The sequence below is a fragment of the Lingula anatina genome, chromosome 2 (genome assembly GCF_051362555.1).
Source record: "Lingula anatina isolate TDL-2025a chromosome 2, LinAna3.0, whole genome shotgun sequence".
In the NCBI taxonomy this organism is placed as follows: Eukaryota; Metazoa; Brachiopoda; class Lingulata; order Lingulida; family Lingulidae; genus Lingula; species Lingula anatina.
In genome coordinates, this window is record NC_141768.1 from 17406879 (window position 1) to 17423068 (window position 16190).

Here is a 16190-nt window from a genome sequence, read left to right on the forward strand (position 1 = left end):
CACCAAACCCAATGTAGTTCATTAACTCCATACAGAAGGTTTCACTCTTCGCCCCCTTCACTCTTCGCTGGCGTGTCTCGACCCAGAACCATCGTCACCGCTATCCAGCGGCTTGATAAAGTGTAGCATCCGGATATGTCATATAAACGGGTAGTATTTAAGATGCGCCAACATAGTGATTAACAGCGTCACACACACGTGACGTTGACCTTAATACTTTTGAAAAGGTCCTGTTTCATTTCAAAAGCATTTGAAATTTTCCCTGTGCACCAGGAAAAAAGCTAAAATGCTGCTAAAACATTTGAAACATTGCTTTTAATCTTTTTTTTTTTTTGTCAAGATGAATTAAATCCTTACAGAAACAGAAACCAGTTGGAACGCGCTTAACTTAAAAACGTTAATCGATATAAGTTCTGAATAAAGAAATAACGTGTTTTTAATATTTTCGTGGCAACTTAGCTCATCAAGTTAGCAAAACAAGGGCAACTTGTCAATATTATTATTTATACTAGCTTCACATTTTCTCAAGGAATTAAATCGAGGATTCAATCGAGTTTTTTTTTTTTTTTTGCTTTGTTTTATTTTTTAGCGGTTTCTTGGGGCATTGGAGTCACTTCATATCATGGATATGAATCCATTCTATCATTTTACTCAATAGCCCCATCACATATAGCACAGCGATCGAGTATGTCCTGTTGAACATGTGCATAAGTTTCTAGCCTCTTCAACCATGCTTTTGTTTTCGATGTTCGAAATATTCTTTTAAGTGTATAAAATACTTGATGTTTTTTCTTTCACTTTCGACTGGACATATAGAAAACTGCGCATTCGCTAAACATATCAGCATGTAACATTGTTTTTATACCGCGGTAAAAAGTTTATGTCGATAGAATCCTACCCGTGTCGTGAGGAATATTATTTTGAATCGCGATCTGGCGACGCTAAATATTGCGTTCACACAAAAGGCTTTACATCGATAGAATTGCAATTAGGGCCCAAATTGAGCTTCAAAATACTGTGTATGACTAGCGTAATACTGTACTGCTTTTGATCACTTCTCAGATTTTAGTTTATTCTCTATTATGTAAACCAGCGTAAATTAAAACTAGCATCACTATACCTCAGTATGAAGATGACGTCATTATTAGTTCAATTAGCTTCCTTAACCCAATATGCACGGTATTAATCGTCAGTGGATTTCAAAAAAAATATTATGTTTTATTAACTATTGGAATTTTAGGATTTTTAAAATATATGTTTTATCAGCGTCAGCTGTATCGAGGAGAAGTCTTACTAACCCTCTCGACTCTCAGGTTGGGGGTTTGAGCATTGGCAAGACATGCTCTCTTCACCTAGAAATCCAGTGGCAAAATGGCACGTGCTCTCTTAACACTTTTAAAAGAATACCCACCGCCTCACCTCAATTAAAAGTACTCTCTCTCTCGTGTACTCGCTGCCATAACTGTATACATGTATACTGCCATTAAGAACTGCGTGATCTTTTGTTTTTTATTATTTGTGTACGCCTTATGAAGATTTTTATATGTAAAACGTAGTAATCAAAATACAAATAATGTTACTAAATTTCAAATACTAATATTAGATGCAAAAATGAGTCCTTATTCCTCTAAGATCATTCACTCTTTATATTTTTTGTATGTTTGTTCATCAGATTAATAATATTTTCTCCAGGAAAGTTATAAAAATAACCATCTCGAAAAAAGAGTTATCTATTATCACTGGCTAACTCTTCATGTAAAACGAATCGGACACGCGTCCTTGACATCGTAAAATTATACTGCAGGCTACATGTATAAATTCAGGATTCGCTTCAGGAAATAAGTATTGTTTCGATTGAAATTTCATTTCATGGAGCACAACTTTGGGTCCATTCGTGAAGTTGTGCGTAAGTAACTAACTCTGCTATTTTCTGCATTACGTATAGTATCTATGTTTGTTCATTCTGTTGACGACTGTAAGACATATGTCCTATGAGATACGTACTAAATGGGTCACATTCACAAAAATTAATATATATTTGATAGCCATATTTTAGGAAGTGAATCTTTGAATCCAATTCCCACAAAGATGATCACAAGTAAAGATGGCAAATAAAAAATGAGACAGGTAGGAAAAAACATGAAAAGGTGAGAGGACGGTTATATCTTACCTTTATACAGTAGTAAAGTTTCATGGCTATGCAGTGTTCACTAAAAAGTATTCACAATCTTGTTCTGCGTGAGACAATTTTCTTGTCACGAATATACAAGTACAACAAACACATTTTTAAATGACATCACGATTTAATGGTTATATATTTATATATACACATCATTGTATCAAGAGAATAAAGTTTGATGATTTTTAAGTACTCAACTATGTTTTTTAATTGTTTCCCGAATCCATCTTGCAAAGTTAGTCACTTTTGTATAAATCCCAAACTTTCCTTTCTCTCCACACCCTTCTCCAAAACTTGTGACGCCATACACGTGCCAACGTGACCGATTTCCATGAGTGACCTCACAAAGAAGCGGTCCCCCACTGTCCCCTGCGCAAGAATCCATTCCTCCAAATTTGTATCCTGCACAAAACTGGTTCCCGGTTATATGGTAGTCGAATGCATTTTGACACGTTTGTAAGTCTACGATTGGAACCTGTGCTTCTCGCAATGCGTTTGCTCCGTATATGTGTGTTTCCTGTTTCTTACCCCAGCCAGTGATATAACATAGTGTCCCTTGGGGGAGGGTTAAATTTTCTGGGGGAATACACACCGGTGCAATATACGTCCCAAATTTAACAGGCTGCTTTAATTTTAAAAGAGCTATATCACTGTCAACAGTGTCAAGATTAAAATCTGGATGTACGAATTCCTGAGTTATCCTCGTGTCTTCTTCACTTCCTTCCAGTTCTTCAAAATCGTGCTCTCCTATGCGAAGGACGACTCGTCTTCGACGCCCGTTTTTTCTGACGCAGTGAGCGGCTGTAAGCACCCACTGGGGAGCTATCAGTGTTCCGCCACAGTACTGTTCTTTCCAGCGGTTCAATACAGCCACCTACAGACGAATAATAAAGTTAAGGACAATAAATAAGTAAATAGAAATGAATTAAGTTGACCGTACAAGAGATCCGAATTCGAAAAGCATGTATTTGTGAAACACCATATAAGGTAATGATTCGACCCAGTCCGTGGTCCAAACAGGGAATTATATCGTAGTCTAGATATAATATACTTCCAGACTCCAAATGTCTTTTATTTACTTTATTTTGATCAAAACATGTTATTCATTGAATACACTGGGCTATTTGGTAACCTTGCAGTCGAACACGCTTTGGAAAAATTCAAATCTTGATACTTGATAAAATGAGAAATTAGTAATTCAGCGCAAACTTGGCTGCACGTTGTTGTCACTTCCATTAATAGACTAAATTTGAACCTGGCTGCTTGAAGAAATACTGTACGATGTTTGGATCTCACCGCGGTAATATATTTCGGTCGACGTATGCGTATTTAAAAATACACCTTAGAATTCTGAGTTTTGCATTTAAATACCCATATAATGTCAGAAATTAATTTAAACGATTTGCAGTCGTTTGCCTACTTCACCATCAGTATTTCTTCAAGCAGCCAGATTCTATTGCGCCATAAAATCATTTCATGTTGTGTTTCGGTGGGGCACACGTCATCATATTTAACCGTTTTAGAAATTACATATTTAGATTTTATTATCAAGAACAATAATATTCTAAGTCTGACTCACTACTTAGGCTGAAACGGGTCGTTAGGTTGGCAAAATGAGTTACAACATATTAGAAGAGCGCCATTACAAATACCTGCCACGGCCAGCTGCCCCTCCTTGCTTCACGTCCGCCAACAATTCGTAAAACTCCCTGGACTGTCCGAGTACCACACTGCATTGAATCTAGTCCACCCCAGGCTGGAATGTGCCCCTTTTTGGCTTTATCGCGCTCTGAAAATTAAAATATAAATTTGCGTTGGAATTAATATTTACGACTTTTATGCTAATGCTGTTAACTAGTTCCAAAATAACCCTTTTCTATAAAAAAAATCAGCAATTGCTGGTAAAGTTAAATGAACGATCTACGGATTCTAACATCTTGTATCTCAATATTTGTTCTCTTATTATGACTCTGTAATTAAAAAAAATTGCAATTCGATTCATTATGTCAGGAATATTAACCTTTCCGATGAGTTCAAAACATTTTTCACTTAAAAAAATACAATCACAAGGTTTCTTTCTGCTTGAGAAATGCAGAAGTTGACGGGTAAACATTTACCCCTTCTATCTTTCCTTTTTCTTTCATTGTGTGTAGTGACTTCAAAGTCTTCGTTTTTCACAGGACTATTTCTCAAATCACACTTTCCGGGCGTTCCACACGACCCCTCCTCTTCGATGCTCGTGTGTTTACAGAAAGCTTTGAACGCGCACGCCCTAGTCCTGTGTCGTCTGCACTGCTTAGAACACGGCGACCATTCCGACCACGATCGGTAGAAAATATCAAACATTAAATCTTCCATATGCTTCCCTAGGGGTGATCTGTTATTCAACCGTATTTTGCAACGGAAATTTGGGCGCCAACACGCTCGTCTTTCCTTGATAACACTGTTCCCGCAGACGTCCTTTTTAATACATTGTCTTGTTCTTCTCTCCTTACACCTTTTATTACATTTGGACCATGAGCTCCATTGTGAGTATATGTAATCGAAATTCATGAAGTAATGCATCCCTTTCACTGTTTCGTTCACTATGGGAGAGTTCATCAGTTGTGTAGAAAGACGCGCCCTCAGTCGGTGACGTTCATGGGCCGTTTCCAAAATTCGCGGCTGAAAGAAAGAAAGAAAGAAAGCAAGAATTTTAGAAAGAGTGAGAGAAGTTCATTATCTTTTAAATAAATTTCGATATTATTATCGCTAGCTTGGTTCTGTTAGCTAAAAAAAAGCCCCTTTAGCTATAAAACAGCAGTCTGACAAACTGTTTAATTAAATAGTACCACAGGTAAGTAAGCATGGAAATAACGTATGACGAAGATGCTGTGGATCACCCTCCACACATTTGTCATCTAAAAAGTAAACTGTTGGTTGATTTGTGCAGGGGAGACATAAGTAAAAAAATGTAGTTGGTCTGAAAAAAAGACTTGTGTTCGATTTTCGAAACGTAGTCCAACAACAGACGATATTGAACTGAATGGACATTTTTATGCTCCCGATTATATAGTAATATTATGCATGGATCACACTGTATTTTTAAAAAGTCTTCCATTTAGTTATTGTAAATGACAGAGTTTTTAAACAACACTTGACGGAAAACAGTACTCAGAATGACACTCCCTTAATCTAAATAATCGATCTTTATGAATTTAATGGACTGACTATACCACAGCGTACTTTCAACCTTTCAAATGAAACTATGATAAATGAAAAAAATATATATGAAAAATGTAAATCTTTTCTGCCATACAAAATGTTTTAATCAGCGTATAGGCCGTCGACGACATTCCACGTCTTATCTTTTCAAATTGATACGAGCCATTCGGTCACTACCGGCGAAGGGGGTCACGGTTAAAAGGCTGTGATTAAACGGTATGCGTGGCAATTCAGTTCTTCATTGGTATCAAATAAGATAACATCATCATTATATTTGTTTTATCAACGGCATTTATTTAAAAAAAATCCATATGCACACAGGCTCACAATCCAAAATTACAGAGTACGCGTTTTCTTATTACCTCCACCGTCAAATATCTCCTCCGCTACCTTACAATCTATATTACTTTACTGAACTGGTGGTTAAAATGATTTTTGTTGAACTCGTAATGAAATTGGATAGTGTGCTGTTTAAGGGCAAGGTACATGGTCATGAAGCCAACTAAGTTGGCTAAAAAGTCCAGCCTTTTTTTCATTAGTTATATGTTGAGCCTGCTGCTATGTAAGCTATCAATACGATAAAGACCTTGTGCACGTGACGTCACTTCCCATCACATAGTCTAGCATATGAAAAAAATCACCTTTAAGGGCTCATTCCCTATGAAACTATCGTTTTATGTAGATAGATCCAACTCCGCGGAGGTAATCGCTGAATGCACTCAGATTAAGACCCCATTCTCATAAACACCATAACGGTATTTTATGGCAATGGGCCTAACACGCTTCCTCTTGGCGTAGAGTAGAATACAAAAAAGCTGGTGAATATAGGAGTTCGCTGGGGACAAGAGGAGGCTTGGTAATCTGCTTACTGGGTATCTTGGTATGAAACAACGTCAAAAACCTTTGGGTGTGACCTTTCTTATACTTGCTTTAAATAACCAATTTTTTATTAAAAGAGGGGAAATTAGCACTTATCTCCAATGCTATATCGCTTTTGGGCGAGTACATTGTTTTATGTCGCGTTGTGCCGTCCCTGCAAGAACAATTCATAAATAACCTAGACACTATGAAGCTAGAAAATTCGTCGTCTATCTCAAATAAGTAGTAAAGCTATTCTGAAGCAGAAAAGTGCTATATTTCCCTCACATGAAAGTTGTCCCAATGTTTTTACCCCTCTTGCGCTTTTACAGTATTTCCATACTTATCTATAGGCATTTTATATAGATTGTTATGATATAGGGTTGCCTATGTACCATAAAAACTGTAAAAATACTCAAGTAAACAAACGACACATATATAATAGCGCAATGAAAAAACTGAAGCTCTTTAAGCAGGAGGACAAGGTTTTATCACACTTCTTGATTCATTGCATATTTTGCAATGACAAGTCACTGGCAAAAAATGCAATAAACCTTTCCCACCATGTATTCTAGTACTATGATAGCTTTGTTATTTCCTATTCTTTTTACGTGCAGGCAGAGGAGTTCACAAAAACAAGTGTTTTACTGCTATCTAATGAAGGCCGGGTGACACTGTTCTCATTAAGATGGAATGTGGGGGTGCTTTCTCACGGCAGTAAAAGTGGTCATTTACCCGTAATGAAGAATTATGGATTGATCACGCGAACAGGTATTGCTTCGTAAAGTCAAGTGGAAGTCATTTAGATCTCTGTTCTTGAAATAAAATAACGTCCACGTGGTTTCTATCCTTCTTAATTAAGCACTGTAAAGCAGCAAAAAACATTTTCACAGCCCTTACCCTTTACTTATAGAAGGCGAGTGGTAACAGGTAAAAAGTGGTGGGATATTAGCACAACTTGATTCATTTGACGTTTAACAAAAAGGGTGGGTGTGGAATTCTCGACCTTTTTGTAAGAGCAAATAGCCATAATTGGGTGCCACTACAAAATTGACATCCTGTTTTTCAGAAACACAAATGTGCTTCAAAAGACTGAAGTCAAGAATAGGCGAAAAGGAAAAAGGGGAAAAAATAACGTGTCTGCAATGATGTTTTCAAATTATCTGCGTTACTTATTGGCATGCAGCTGTGTGTTAAGCGGAAACAGTGGCACAATTCAAGTTGTTTTCTTCTATTTTTTACACCTAGTTAGTATCAAATTGATATCGTATGCTGATAAATGCGGGGGTTTTGTTCAAAATAATGTGCGTGTATCCGGACATCCTTTCTTTTGTGTACAAATTTAAAGATTCCTGGTATAAGAAGGCGTAATCATTTTCCACGCACTGGTGCCTGAATTATAGACAGGAAGAATATCAAATCAAAGCTATCTTCTTCTATTAATCTCTCTCTCTCTCTCTCTCTCTCAACAAATTTTGGTAACGCCAACACCTCATGTAATGGTTATGTATCCCAACCCATTAGCAATGATCTAAAACAGTTTGGTGAAGAGAGAGCAAAATGCGACTCATATGACCAGGGCGTGAACATGTAAGCACATTTGAAAATAGTAAACGATACCTAATAATGAAAGATAAATAATATTCAATATTTTAAAAATGATACGCTATATCTTGTGATAGTTAGTGCATGACAAAACGAAATAGGAGGCAAATATGACACAATAAAGCTATCAAAAACATAAAACTTTCCTTCTCGTAAAAATCACTGGTCGGTTTTCTAACAAATCTTATAAGAGTTGAGCTTCGTTCGAGTTTATGGGCATGTAAAGCCCACCTGAAATTTCTGTTGACAGATATAATTACCATTTCACTACATGCACGCTTGTTAGATAGAAAAGGGCTTACCTTTCGCTTTCTCCCTTCAGTTTTCGCAAGTAATATGGCCCATACAAAGCCGTATAAAATGAAATATTTGGTTCTCATTGTGTACAGATGACAGCGCAATCTTCGCCTTGCATCAGTTTAACTCATATATCATGAAAACGCCACGGCGACGCTGTTGTCTCGGTCACTCTCATCCTAGTCACAGGTAGAGATACCTTAATCACATTGCACCTCTCTCTTTTAAATTCCAATTATAAAGTTTTTTTTCACGCTATGTATACACGCAGAAATAGGATCTCAATTTGGATGCCTACGCTTTACTATATCCTTGCTTGCAGAAGAACGTTCGTCCCCATGCTTGCCGAGGGGCTACACATGCTTTATAAGCCTCACTTTGCCTGGCGGCGTTAGACGTGCAATACCTCATTGATGGGTGCCAGTCATTACTATGGTAGAGTGGCATTGACGGCAGGAAGTTATAAGGTCTGATATTATTAAAAACTTAGTGAACAGTGGAAGTAATGGTCACCTGGTCGCTGACATGGAAAGCATTTGGTTTATCGAAAACGAATTATGCACCGTCATACGAGAGTAATGGAAATCAAACTGACAATTTGATTGAACGTGCTCCGCCTTTGTTAGTCAACCATCCAATTGCCAATCGTTTTGTAAAAAGGAAAGCTTCGTTGAGTTTCTATGACGTTTTTCTCAGTTGTTTTGAGACGATGTTTTATGGCTTGTCAATGCGTTTCTTTGCCTTTATTATGCCGTTTCCAGTATTTCGGTTTTTGATATTAAAACTTCATGTGTGCAAAAGCGCCACATTCGTATCTGAAAGTTTGTCATCTTACGTAAGAATAGATGTTTAACGTACGGATACCCGTAGGCTGTGTGGGGCGGAGCGAACAGATACATGTGACTGCACACCATCAATTAAACAACATCACGTCCACAGACCATAGAACACATGTTGGATTTTGGATTAAGGCGGTAAAACGATTGTTTAAAAGGTCTCGATTTTTTACATATAGAAAATGGTTTATCGCCAACGTCTTAGGTTACTGACAAATCATTTACCTTATTTACCAGCAAACCTCGCCGTGTAATTTCAAGCCCGTTAATTCTCTTTGAATTAAATCCGATCATAAGTCTTTTTTGCACAAATATTTTTTTCTTGAAAAAAATTTGCTGAATTAAAATAAGAATTTACATTCGCCCCTGAAAAATCAAGATTATATAAAACTGTTATCCTATCCACAACAGTAAAACAAGACACTGGCTTTTTTTTACTGACAATAACAAAGTCACGGGGTGTGTCTCTGTCACACTTACGAAGTGGCCCCACATTCAAGCACCAAGGTGATTCAACGTGATCACTGAAATTCATCTTAATAAATGGCCCCATCTCGCAATGACGCAGAGCCGGGGGATATGACCCACTTTCATCGTTCCACAGGTGTTTACATAATAGATGCGACTAATTAATCATCATTAGCACATTTTTTATCAAAATACCTGTGTAATGATGAGCTATTTGTTTTGACACGTTTACTAAGCCGTCGTCAATTTGGCTGTCCAGTTTATGACTTTCGTACCACACATAGTAGGGAGACAGACAAAAACTGGGCCTTTTTTTAACTCTTAGCGCCATGGGCTGCCCAGGTGGCGGGAAGTAAAGGGCTGACAGGCGACATCACCATTTTAAGATTCAAGAATTACTTATCTAATATCATTTCTTTCTCTCTTTCTCTCTCTCTCCCTCTCAACCACATGCCACGGAAGGTATGCTGTTGGCAGGTGTTAGAGGCAAGTTAATGATGGAAACGCGCATTACTTACTAATCATCCTAACAATAAAAGCAGAGCTATGGATGTTTTATTTTAAAACAGCAATGTCTTTCCATCAACTATATCAAATTAACACCTTTCTATCCACTTCATATATAGTCATTCAACGAAATCATCTAAAAAATTACACTTCTGAGAGTTAATTGCAAACCATTTTCTTGTCCACTTTTAAAGATAATTTTAAAACCTTTTTAGATTATTGATATTTTTAAAAATTTATTTCTAAGTATATTAATGTTTCATTTATACTTTTTAAAAGTCAGTAAAGGCTTATGTAAGCAATCAGTAAAGGCGCATGCACAACTTAAATTTTCTGTGAGTTGTACAGTAATAATCTGGGAGTTTGAAAAAAGTATATTGAGAGAGAATTTCTTCATGAATACAGCACATAAAAGAAATACTTTTTATGTACAAAAGAATGCATCTGGTAAAAGATAAATTTCATCTGGTATAAGTGATAACACTATCTAGAAAAACCTTAATCATTTTATTTGATCAGTTGTAAACCCATACATTTAAAAAGCCCACTGACAAGGGACAAAATGTTAGGAAAATTATATTTTAAATATGAAAAAGGACTGGCAGCACAGAATATCTTGAGTACTACCAGAATATTGGCATCTAAAGAATCTCTCTGTTATTGCATTCTGTACCAATGAATAAACATAAACAGCTGTTTACAGCAATAAATAAATACATGTAAAAATAACTTCACATAGGGGGCAACTAGAAATATTTGAACTTTTAAAGTTACCATTTCCAAAGAACAGGCTTCTTATAACACACCAAGCTGTATAAACATAAGTGGTGATTGGGTACAGAATTTCAGCATTTCATTGACTTTTGATGTTGGGGTGAACTAAGCACTGCAGTACATTATATTATATGACAAACACAGGATGTTGAAGCAAAATTAAATTATCAATAAATTAAATACAGTAATGACTCAATCTTTTCCATGGGCAAAATTTATCAATCTTTTAGATCATTAACTCATTATAATTATATTTCTATATAGCATTTGTGGTGCTTTTACCATAAAGAATAGAATTAAAGGGTAGCCTGCTTTTCAGTTTCGTTACAACCACCCTATACAAATGTTATTTTTAAAATTTTTATGACAAAAAAATACAGCTTATGTAAAATTCACAACATTTCCCACTGAAAAGATTGAGTCATTACTGTAAAGCTAAAGTATTCTATGCTTTATCATCTTTAACAGTGTGATAATACTAATAAAAATCTTTGTATGAAATTTGTTCTCAATTTATAATTAACATTTGGGCTTACTGCTAATTTATCAGGAAGTCATTTCAGACTACTGGTAACTTAGAAGTCACACAAACATACATGCAATTTATATTTAAGGCCATAAAATATTTCTACTCCACTTGTTTATAAATATTTTCTTTGTGTTTGTTATATAATAAATAATCTATCAATCAATAATGGCAAGGGAGCATGTCTTCTTCTAAATATAAATAGTTGTTAAGTTTGGACATTGATTCTTTACCTTAAGACAAGATTTCACAATGATACAAAACGAGCATCTCAACAGGACTTTCCATTGACCGTTTTAACAATTATACTGAATATAACAAATAGACATCATTTGTTCAGTCAACAAAAATCACTTTTCCTTTTAATACATCTCACACAAAATTCTGTTACATGTACAGATATCAATGTTCTTCATCATAATTCTTCTTTCCTTTTTTCTTCATGGTAATCTAGAGGCACGCAGAGACAGGCTTTGGCCTGTGCATTTCTATAAGAACGACATCCCATGGATGATGCACCAGCTGCTAAAAGTTGTGTAGTCACCTTGCAACCTAAAAGCAAAGTCAAACAAATGTAAACATAAAAAATCTCATTGATGCTGACAAAAACTGTTATCATTTTTATTACATACTGCAAATCTAGTGTTATTCAGGAGCACATGGAGATCAAAAACCATCTCATGTAACTTAAAGCAATGAAGTACAGTACGAGTCTGTCAACAAGACCTAACTACTTGAACCTTAAAAATTCACGATCTATCGTTACAGTAGCATTTAATATTTTTGCTTCCAAGAAATAAAATACAACCAATACTGTATATAGAGAAAAAAGTCATAGGACTTATAATATGATACAAGCTAAAACAATTGCAAATGAAAGTCCATTATATATCACATATTCAAAGTCAGTTTAGGTATGGACACACTATTTATTAATGGCTATAAAAATAATATGGACATGGATCTTGCATGGTACAAGTTGTAAATTAGTATTCATGGGGCAGTGTGGATATTGACAATGGCACTCCTGCTGTCCAGTTGGCATTCATAATACAGTCTGAACATTCCAGTGATCTTGCAGTTACGTGCTATAACATTTCCAGTGTCAAATGTCAAGGACAAACAAGTGAATCTGGCTTTGGATTACATTTCATCACTGCATGTTTTGGCTGTATTGTTGCTGTATGACAAATGGATTTATCTGAGTGGGGTCAATCAAACTTCAAAAATGTGATGATAGCCATTCAATTGGTGTTGACTTTCATTCATAATGGTGTGTGAAAACAAAAGCTAAAACAAATTACAAAGAACACCGCATTGTCCTCTCAATGTGGAATGATAAGCTATTACTTACTTACCCCTTTCAGTACAACAAATTTAACATTATGATGTGTGTAATTGAGATACAGTAAATACCAAACCATTTCTATAAAAGGTTAGAAGTACCGGGGTACTCCCTTAGTACACAAAAGTCTGTCTATTCTCTACAGGCATGTGCAAGCATAATAAACAATCAACACATCATGTCTCATTTTTACTTTTAAAAAAACTATCACAGACACACTCACCTTCATATGCCATCTTATTCTTTTTAAAAAGCTTGCATATATCAGCCAAGCATGATTCAAAAGCTCTATCACAGCCCTCCCTGTCTTTATTACAGGTATCATAACACATGTCATGGTTATTGCAACAGCTGGTTACACCTGGTAGGTGATCTGTATCCACCTGACATATAAACAAAGTACTATTTAAATTGATAATAAATTTAAACAATTCCATGGATTCACCACAAACAAAAGAAATTCTGGTAATAACACTGAAGTAATTTTTATCAGAACTATGAGTCTTAAAAAGGTCTGATTTATCATCTTTTTGTTTTTATTGAGTTTAAGCCTCCTTGTAAAAATTAAAAAAATATATCAATTATTCTCTACTTAAACTATCTCTGAACTAGTATTTAGACCAACAACTACAAAACAAAAGGATGAATGATCGGTAGTTCTAAAAATAACTAGTAGCCTAGGGCTTCAGGTTATTAAAATTTAATCCAAACTATAAAATCTGAATTTTACTGGCCTGAGGAGCTTTGTCATAATATTTTACAGGGTCAGTGACTATTTAGACCCACTAGCCAGTGAGTGCTTAAACATATTCACTTCTCACCCATAATAGTTGATCAAATTAAAGATGGTGACAGGTAAGGGAAAAAAGAAAGGCAAACAGTTGAATAAACAAATGTTAACTTTTACATTACCAGGTACACTTGTGTTTAAGAGTGAAGTACCCATACAATGGACAAGAGGAACAGTGTGTTAACAAGAAATGACACAGGAAGTTGTAGCACATGGTATGCAAATAATCTGTTTCAGCTTATTACTTTTGTATTATCAAACTTCTCTTAGTATAACAGCCTATCTTACCACTAGCATATATGGGGATGGGGCCAGAGCTGGGGGTGGGGGCAGGTGAAAAAAATATTGAACTGGATCTTTCAAAGCCTACTGTCAAAAGTTAGTGTGGGTGTATTGAACTGTCACGCTATTTACACGTGTGCATAATGAACTGCGCCAAAAGGTCAGCGAGTGCTTGTGTACTGGATGATAATTGTCTGTGAATAAACTTTATACTAGTTACATACCTTGATTCCCAGAGATCCACAGCCATCAAATGACACTTTGTGGTGGGGATTGGGAATCTGTTTTTGTCCTGAAAACCAAACTTGAAAGGTTAATAATTTATTGATTTGCAATGGATAAAGACGGGTTGCTTTAGCAGTGTGATAATCCATATGGTAGCATATTAATCAAATTTATGCTTGTACATGCATGATTTGTGACCTTGAATAACTTTTGAAAATAAATGAAGACTTAGATTTAGACTACAAGTTTAGATTTACACTAAGAATCTTATGAATAAATACTAGTAGGCACCGTTGTGGCATCAACATGAATTTTTTTATATATCCCTATCCCTATATCTAGGCTAAAGATTGCATATATAAAATTTTCATAAAAATGCTACAAATAAAGATATTGCATATCATGTATGAAATATTTATATGGTTTTGAATCAAAAGCTTGATTGGGGTAAAGATTCTCCACTATTTGTCTAAAATAAAAATAAGTTATAGTTACTCCTGAATATCTAGTACTTAGTTTGCTAAGACCGAGTACTTTCATCTGAAAGAACCATAGCATACCAAATAATCATTAATGCCAATGGCCTTATTGAAATAGAGAAGATTGGCAAGGAACAACAGCAATTCAGCATCAACAATACAAGATACTGATTGTGAATGGATTTTAATAAAACTGGTATCAACTAACAAAAATACTCTCTTCTAATAGTGTGTGATTTGTGTGGTTTGAAAGAAATGTAGATTGTGTGACACAGCATTCTCTCTCTCTCTCTCTCTCTCACACACACACACACACACACACACACACACACACACACACACACACACACACACACACACACACACACACACACACACACACACACACACAAGACACGTCATGCCAAAATAGAATGATGATATATGTAAATAGGTAAATCTGGTGATTAACAAGAATAAATGAACTGTAGTTAATTTTGAGTTTGTTCAGTCAAATTTTATTTTGAAACATATTTAAATTATATAAATGTATGTATAAAAAACTGCAATAGGATAGTAAAAATGAAGGTACGACATGGGAATAATTATAACATTACAGAAGCCAAATATGCGGTAGCAAAGAAAGCCAGTTTCATGCTGAAAAAATTATCATTTCTATCCATTCTATGTAATCGTATTTCTAAAATTTCTGTTTTAAACTTCAAATCACTAAATAAATTTGGTTTCTCTTTAGAAAATAATTTTGAAGAAAGTTTTATTTTATTTGGCACCTATTAGTAGAATATATAATATAACAGTCCTTTTTTGGAAAGGTAAATATTTCATACATACATGTGTACAGATTGTAAATTAAGTACATGTATTAGTATATAGTTTACAATGTCATACACTTATATACCTAATATAAGGCACATACATACTTGTATAAATAAAAAGTAAACATTCATTAAAAAATACTGAACAGTTTTTTTATGATAGACTATTAATGTATTCTTAAGTTGTTTCAATTAGTGTTTTTACTATCTTAATTTCATTATCATTATTATAATTATTATTATTATTATTATTATTATTACTTATTTCTTTCATTCTTTTTTCAGATCCATTAAGTTAACCGATCACTGTGGCAGCCAAGAATGGCAGAGACATCATTAAATAAATTAAATACGGATGTTCTTGGATATATTTGTTGATATTAGACCTATCCGTCTAAAGTGCATATGTCATAATTTGTAATAGTCCTGGTGACATAACATATAACGGTAATTATCAATATCAATATCAATATAATAACAACCAACCGCAACAACACAGATCACCCTCAAACTTACCTCTTGGACAAGTGAACTTACAGTTTTCTCCCTTTCCCTCGAGGAAGTCCTGAATTCCGTCTAACGCATCTAACACATGGTCTGCATTTAACTGAAATGCGCCTTGACTCTGAGAGATTGCCAGTTTTATATAAATCTGTAAAATCACAAGAAAAGACGCGTGCTTCCGCATTGCGTCCACCATTTTGAAACGTCTCCGCAGTAACACTACGTTGCTGTACGGGATTGGTTACTACACGTTTATAGGTCAAGGTTAGAAAAGATACCAAGACAGGTGCTTGTAATAAAGAATCCTCGATTGTGGCAACAATGATGTCAGAATTCCCTCCTCCAACTTCACGTTCTTACTTTTGTCGATTTGTTGCCTAGCTGTATTATTTAACAATTCACGGGCAGATAATAATAAAATTACTAGGCCAGGTCAGAGGTGGGATAATTTGGAAGCTATTTGATTTAAATGGTGATCTATAAAAGAGAATTTGAG

The 16190-nt window shown here is 35.2% G+C and overlaps 2 protein-coding genes across 2 annotated transcripts; both read right to left on the minus strand.

The window, feature by feature from the left end:
- Positions 1-1783: 1783 nt before the first annotated feature.
- LOC106155837 (acrosin) lies at positions 1784-8757 on the minus strand. Its single transcript, XM_013530852.2, has 4 exons — positions 8149-8757; positions 4297-4843; positions 3832-3968; positions 1784-3053 (listed from the first exon to the last, which is right to left on the minus strand). The coding sequence occupies exons 1-4, from the start codon at positions 8224-8226 to the stop codon at positions 2373-2375; spliced, it is 1443 nt and encodes a 480-aa protein (XP_013386306.2). The 5' UTR covers positions 8227-8757; the 3' UTR covers positions 1784-2372.
- Positions 8758-10442: 1685 nt separating this feature from the next.
- On the minus strand, positions 10443-16116 carry LOC106155834 (group XIIA secretory phospholipase A2). Its single transcript, XM_013530849.2, has 4 exons — positions 15707-16116; positions 13896-13963; positions 12823-12982; positions 10443-11806 (listed from the first exon to the last, which is right to left on the minus strand). Exons 1-4 carry the CDS (start codon positions 15888-15890, stop codon positions 11670-11672), a joined length of 549 nt encoding a protein of 182 aa, XP_013386303.2. The 5' UTR covers positions 15891-16116; the 3' UTR covers positions 10443-11669.
- Between the last annotated feature and the right edge of the window lie 74 nt (positions 16117-16190).

Bases quoted from the DNA above. Each gene is read 5' to 3' on its own strand.
- LOC106155837 (XM_013530852.2), bottom strand. From the start codon at position 8,226: ATGAGAACCAAATATTTCATTTTATACGGCTTTGTATGGGCCATATTA. The intron at 4,844-8,148 runs GTAAGCCCTTTT...TCTTTCTTTCAG, and splicing joins CTGAAGGGAGAAAGCGAAAG to CCGCGAATTTTGGAAACGGC. The intron at 3,969-4,296 runs GTAAATGTTTAC...TTTAATTTTCAG, and splicing joins AAAAAGGAAAGATAGAAGGG to AGCGCGATAAAGCCAAAAAG.
- LOC106155834 (XM_013530849.2), bottom strand. From the start codon at position 15,890: ATGGTGGACGCAATGCGGAAGCACGCGTCTTTTCTTGTGATTTTACAG. The intron at 12,983-13,895 runs GTATGTAACTAG...TTTATATGTCAG, and splicing joins GTGGATCTCTGGGAATCAAG to GTGGATACAGATCACCTACC. The intron at 11,807-12,822 runs GTGAGTGTGTCT...CTTTGCTTTTAG, and splicing joins GAATAAGATGGCATATGAAG to GTTGCAAGGTGACTACACAA.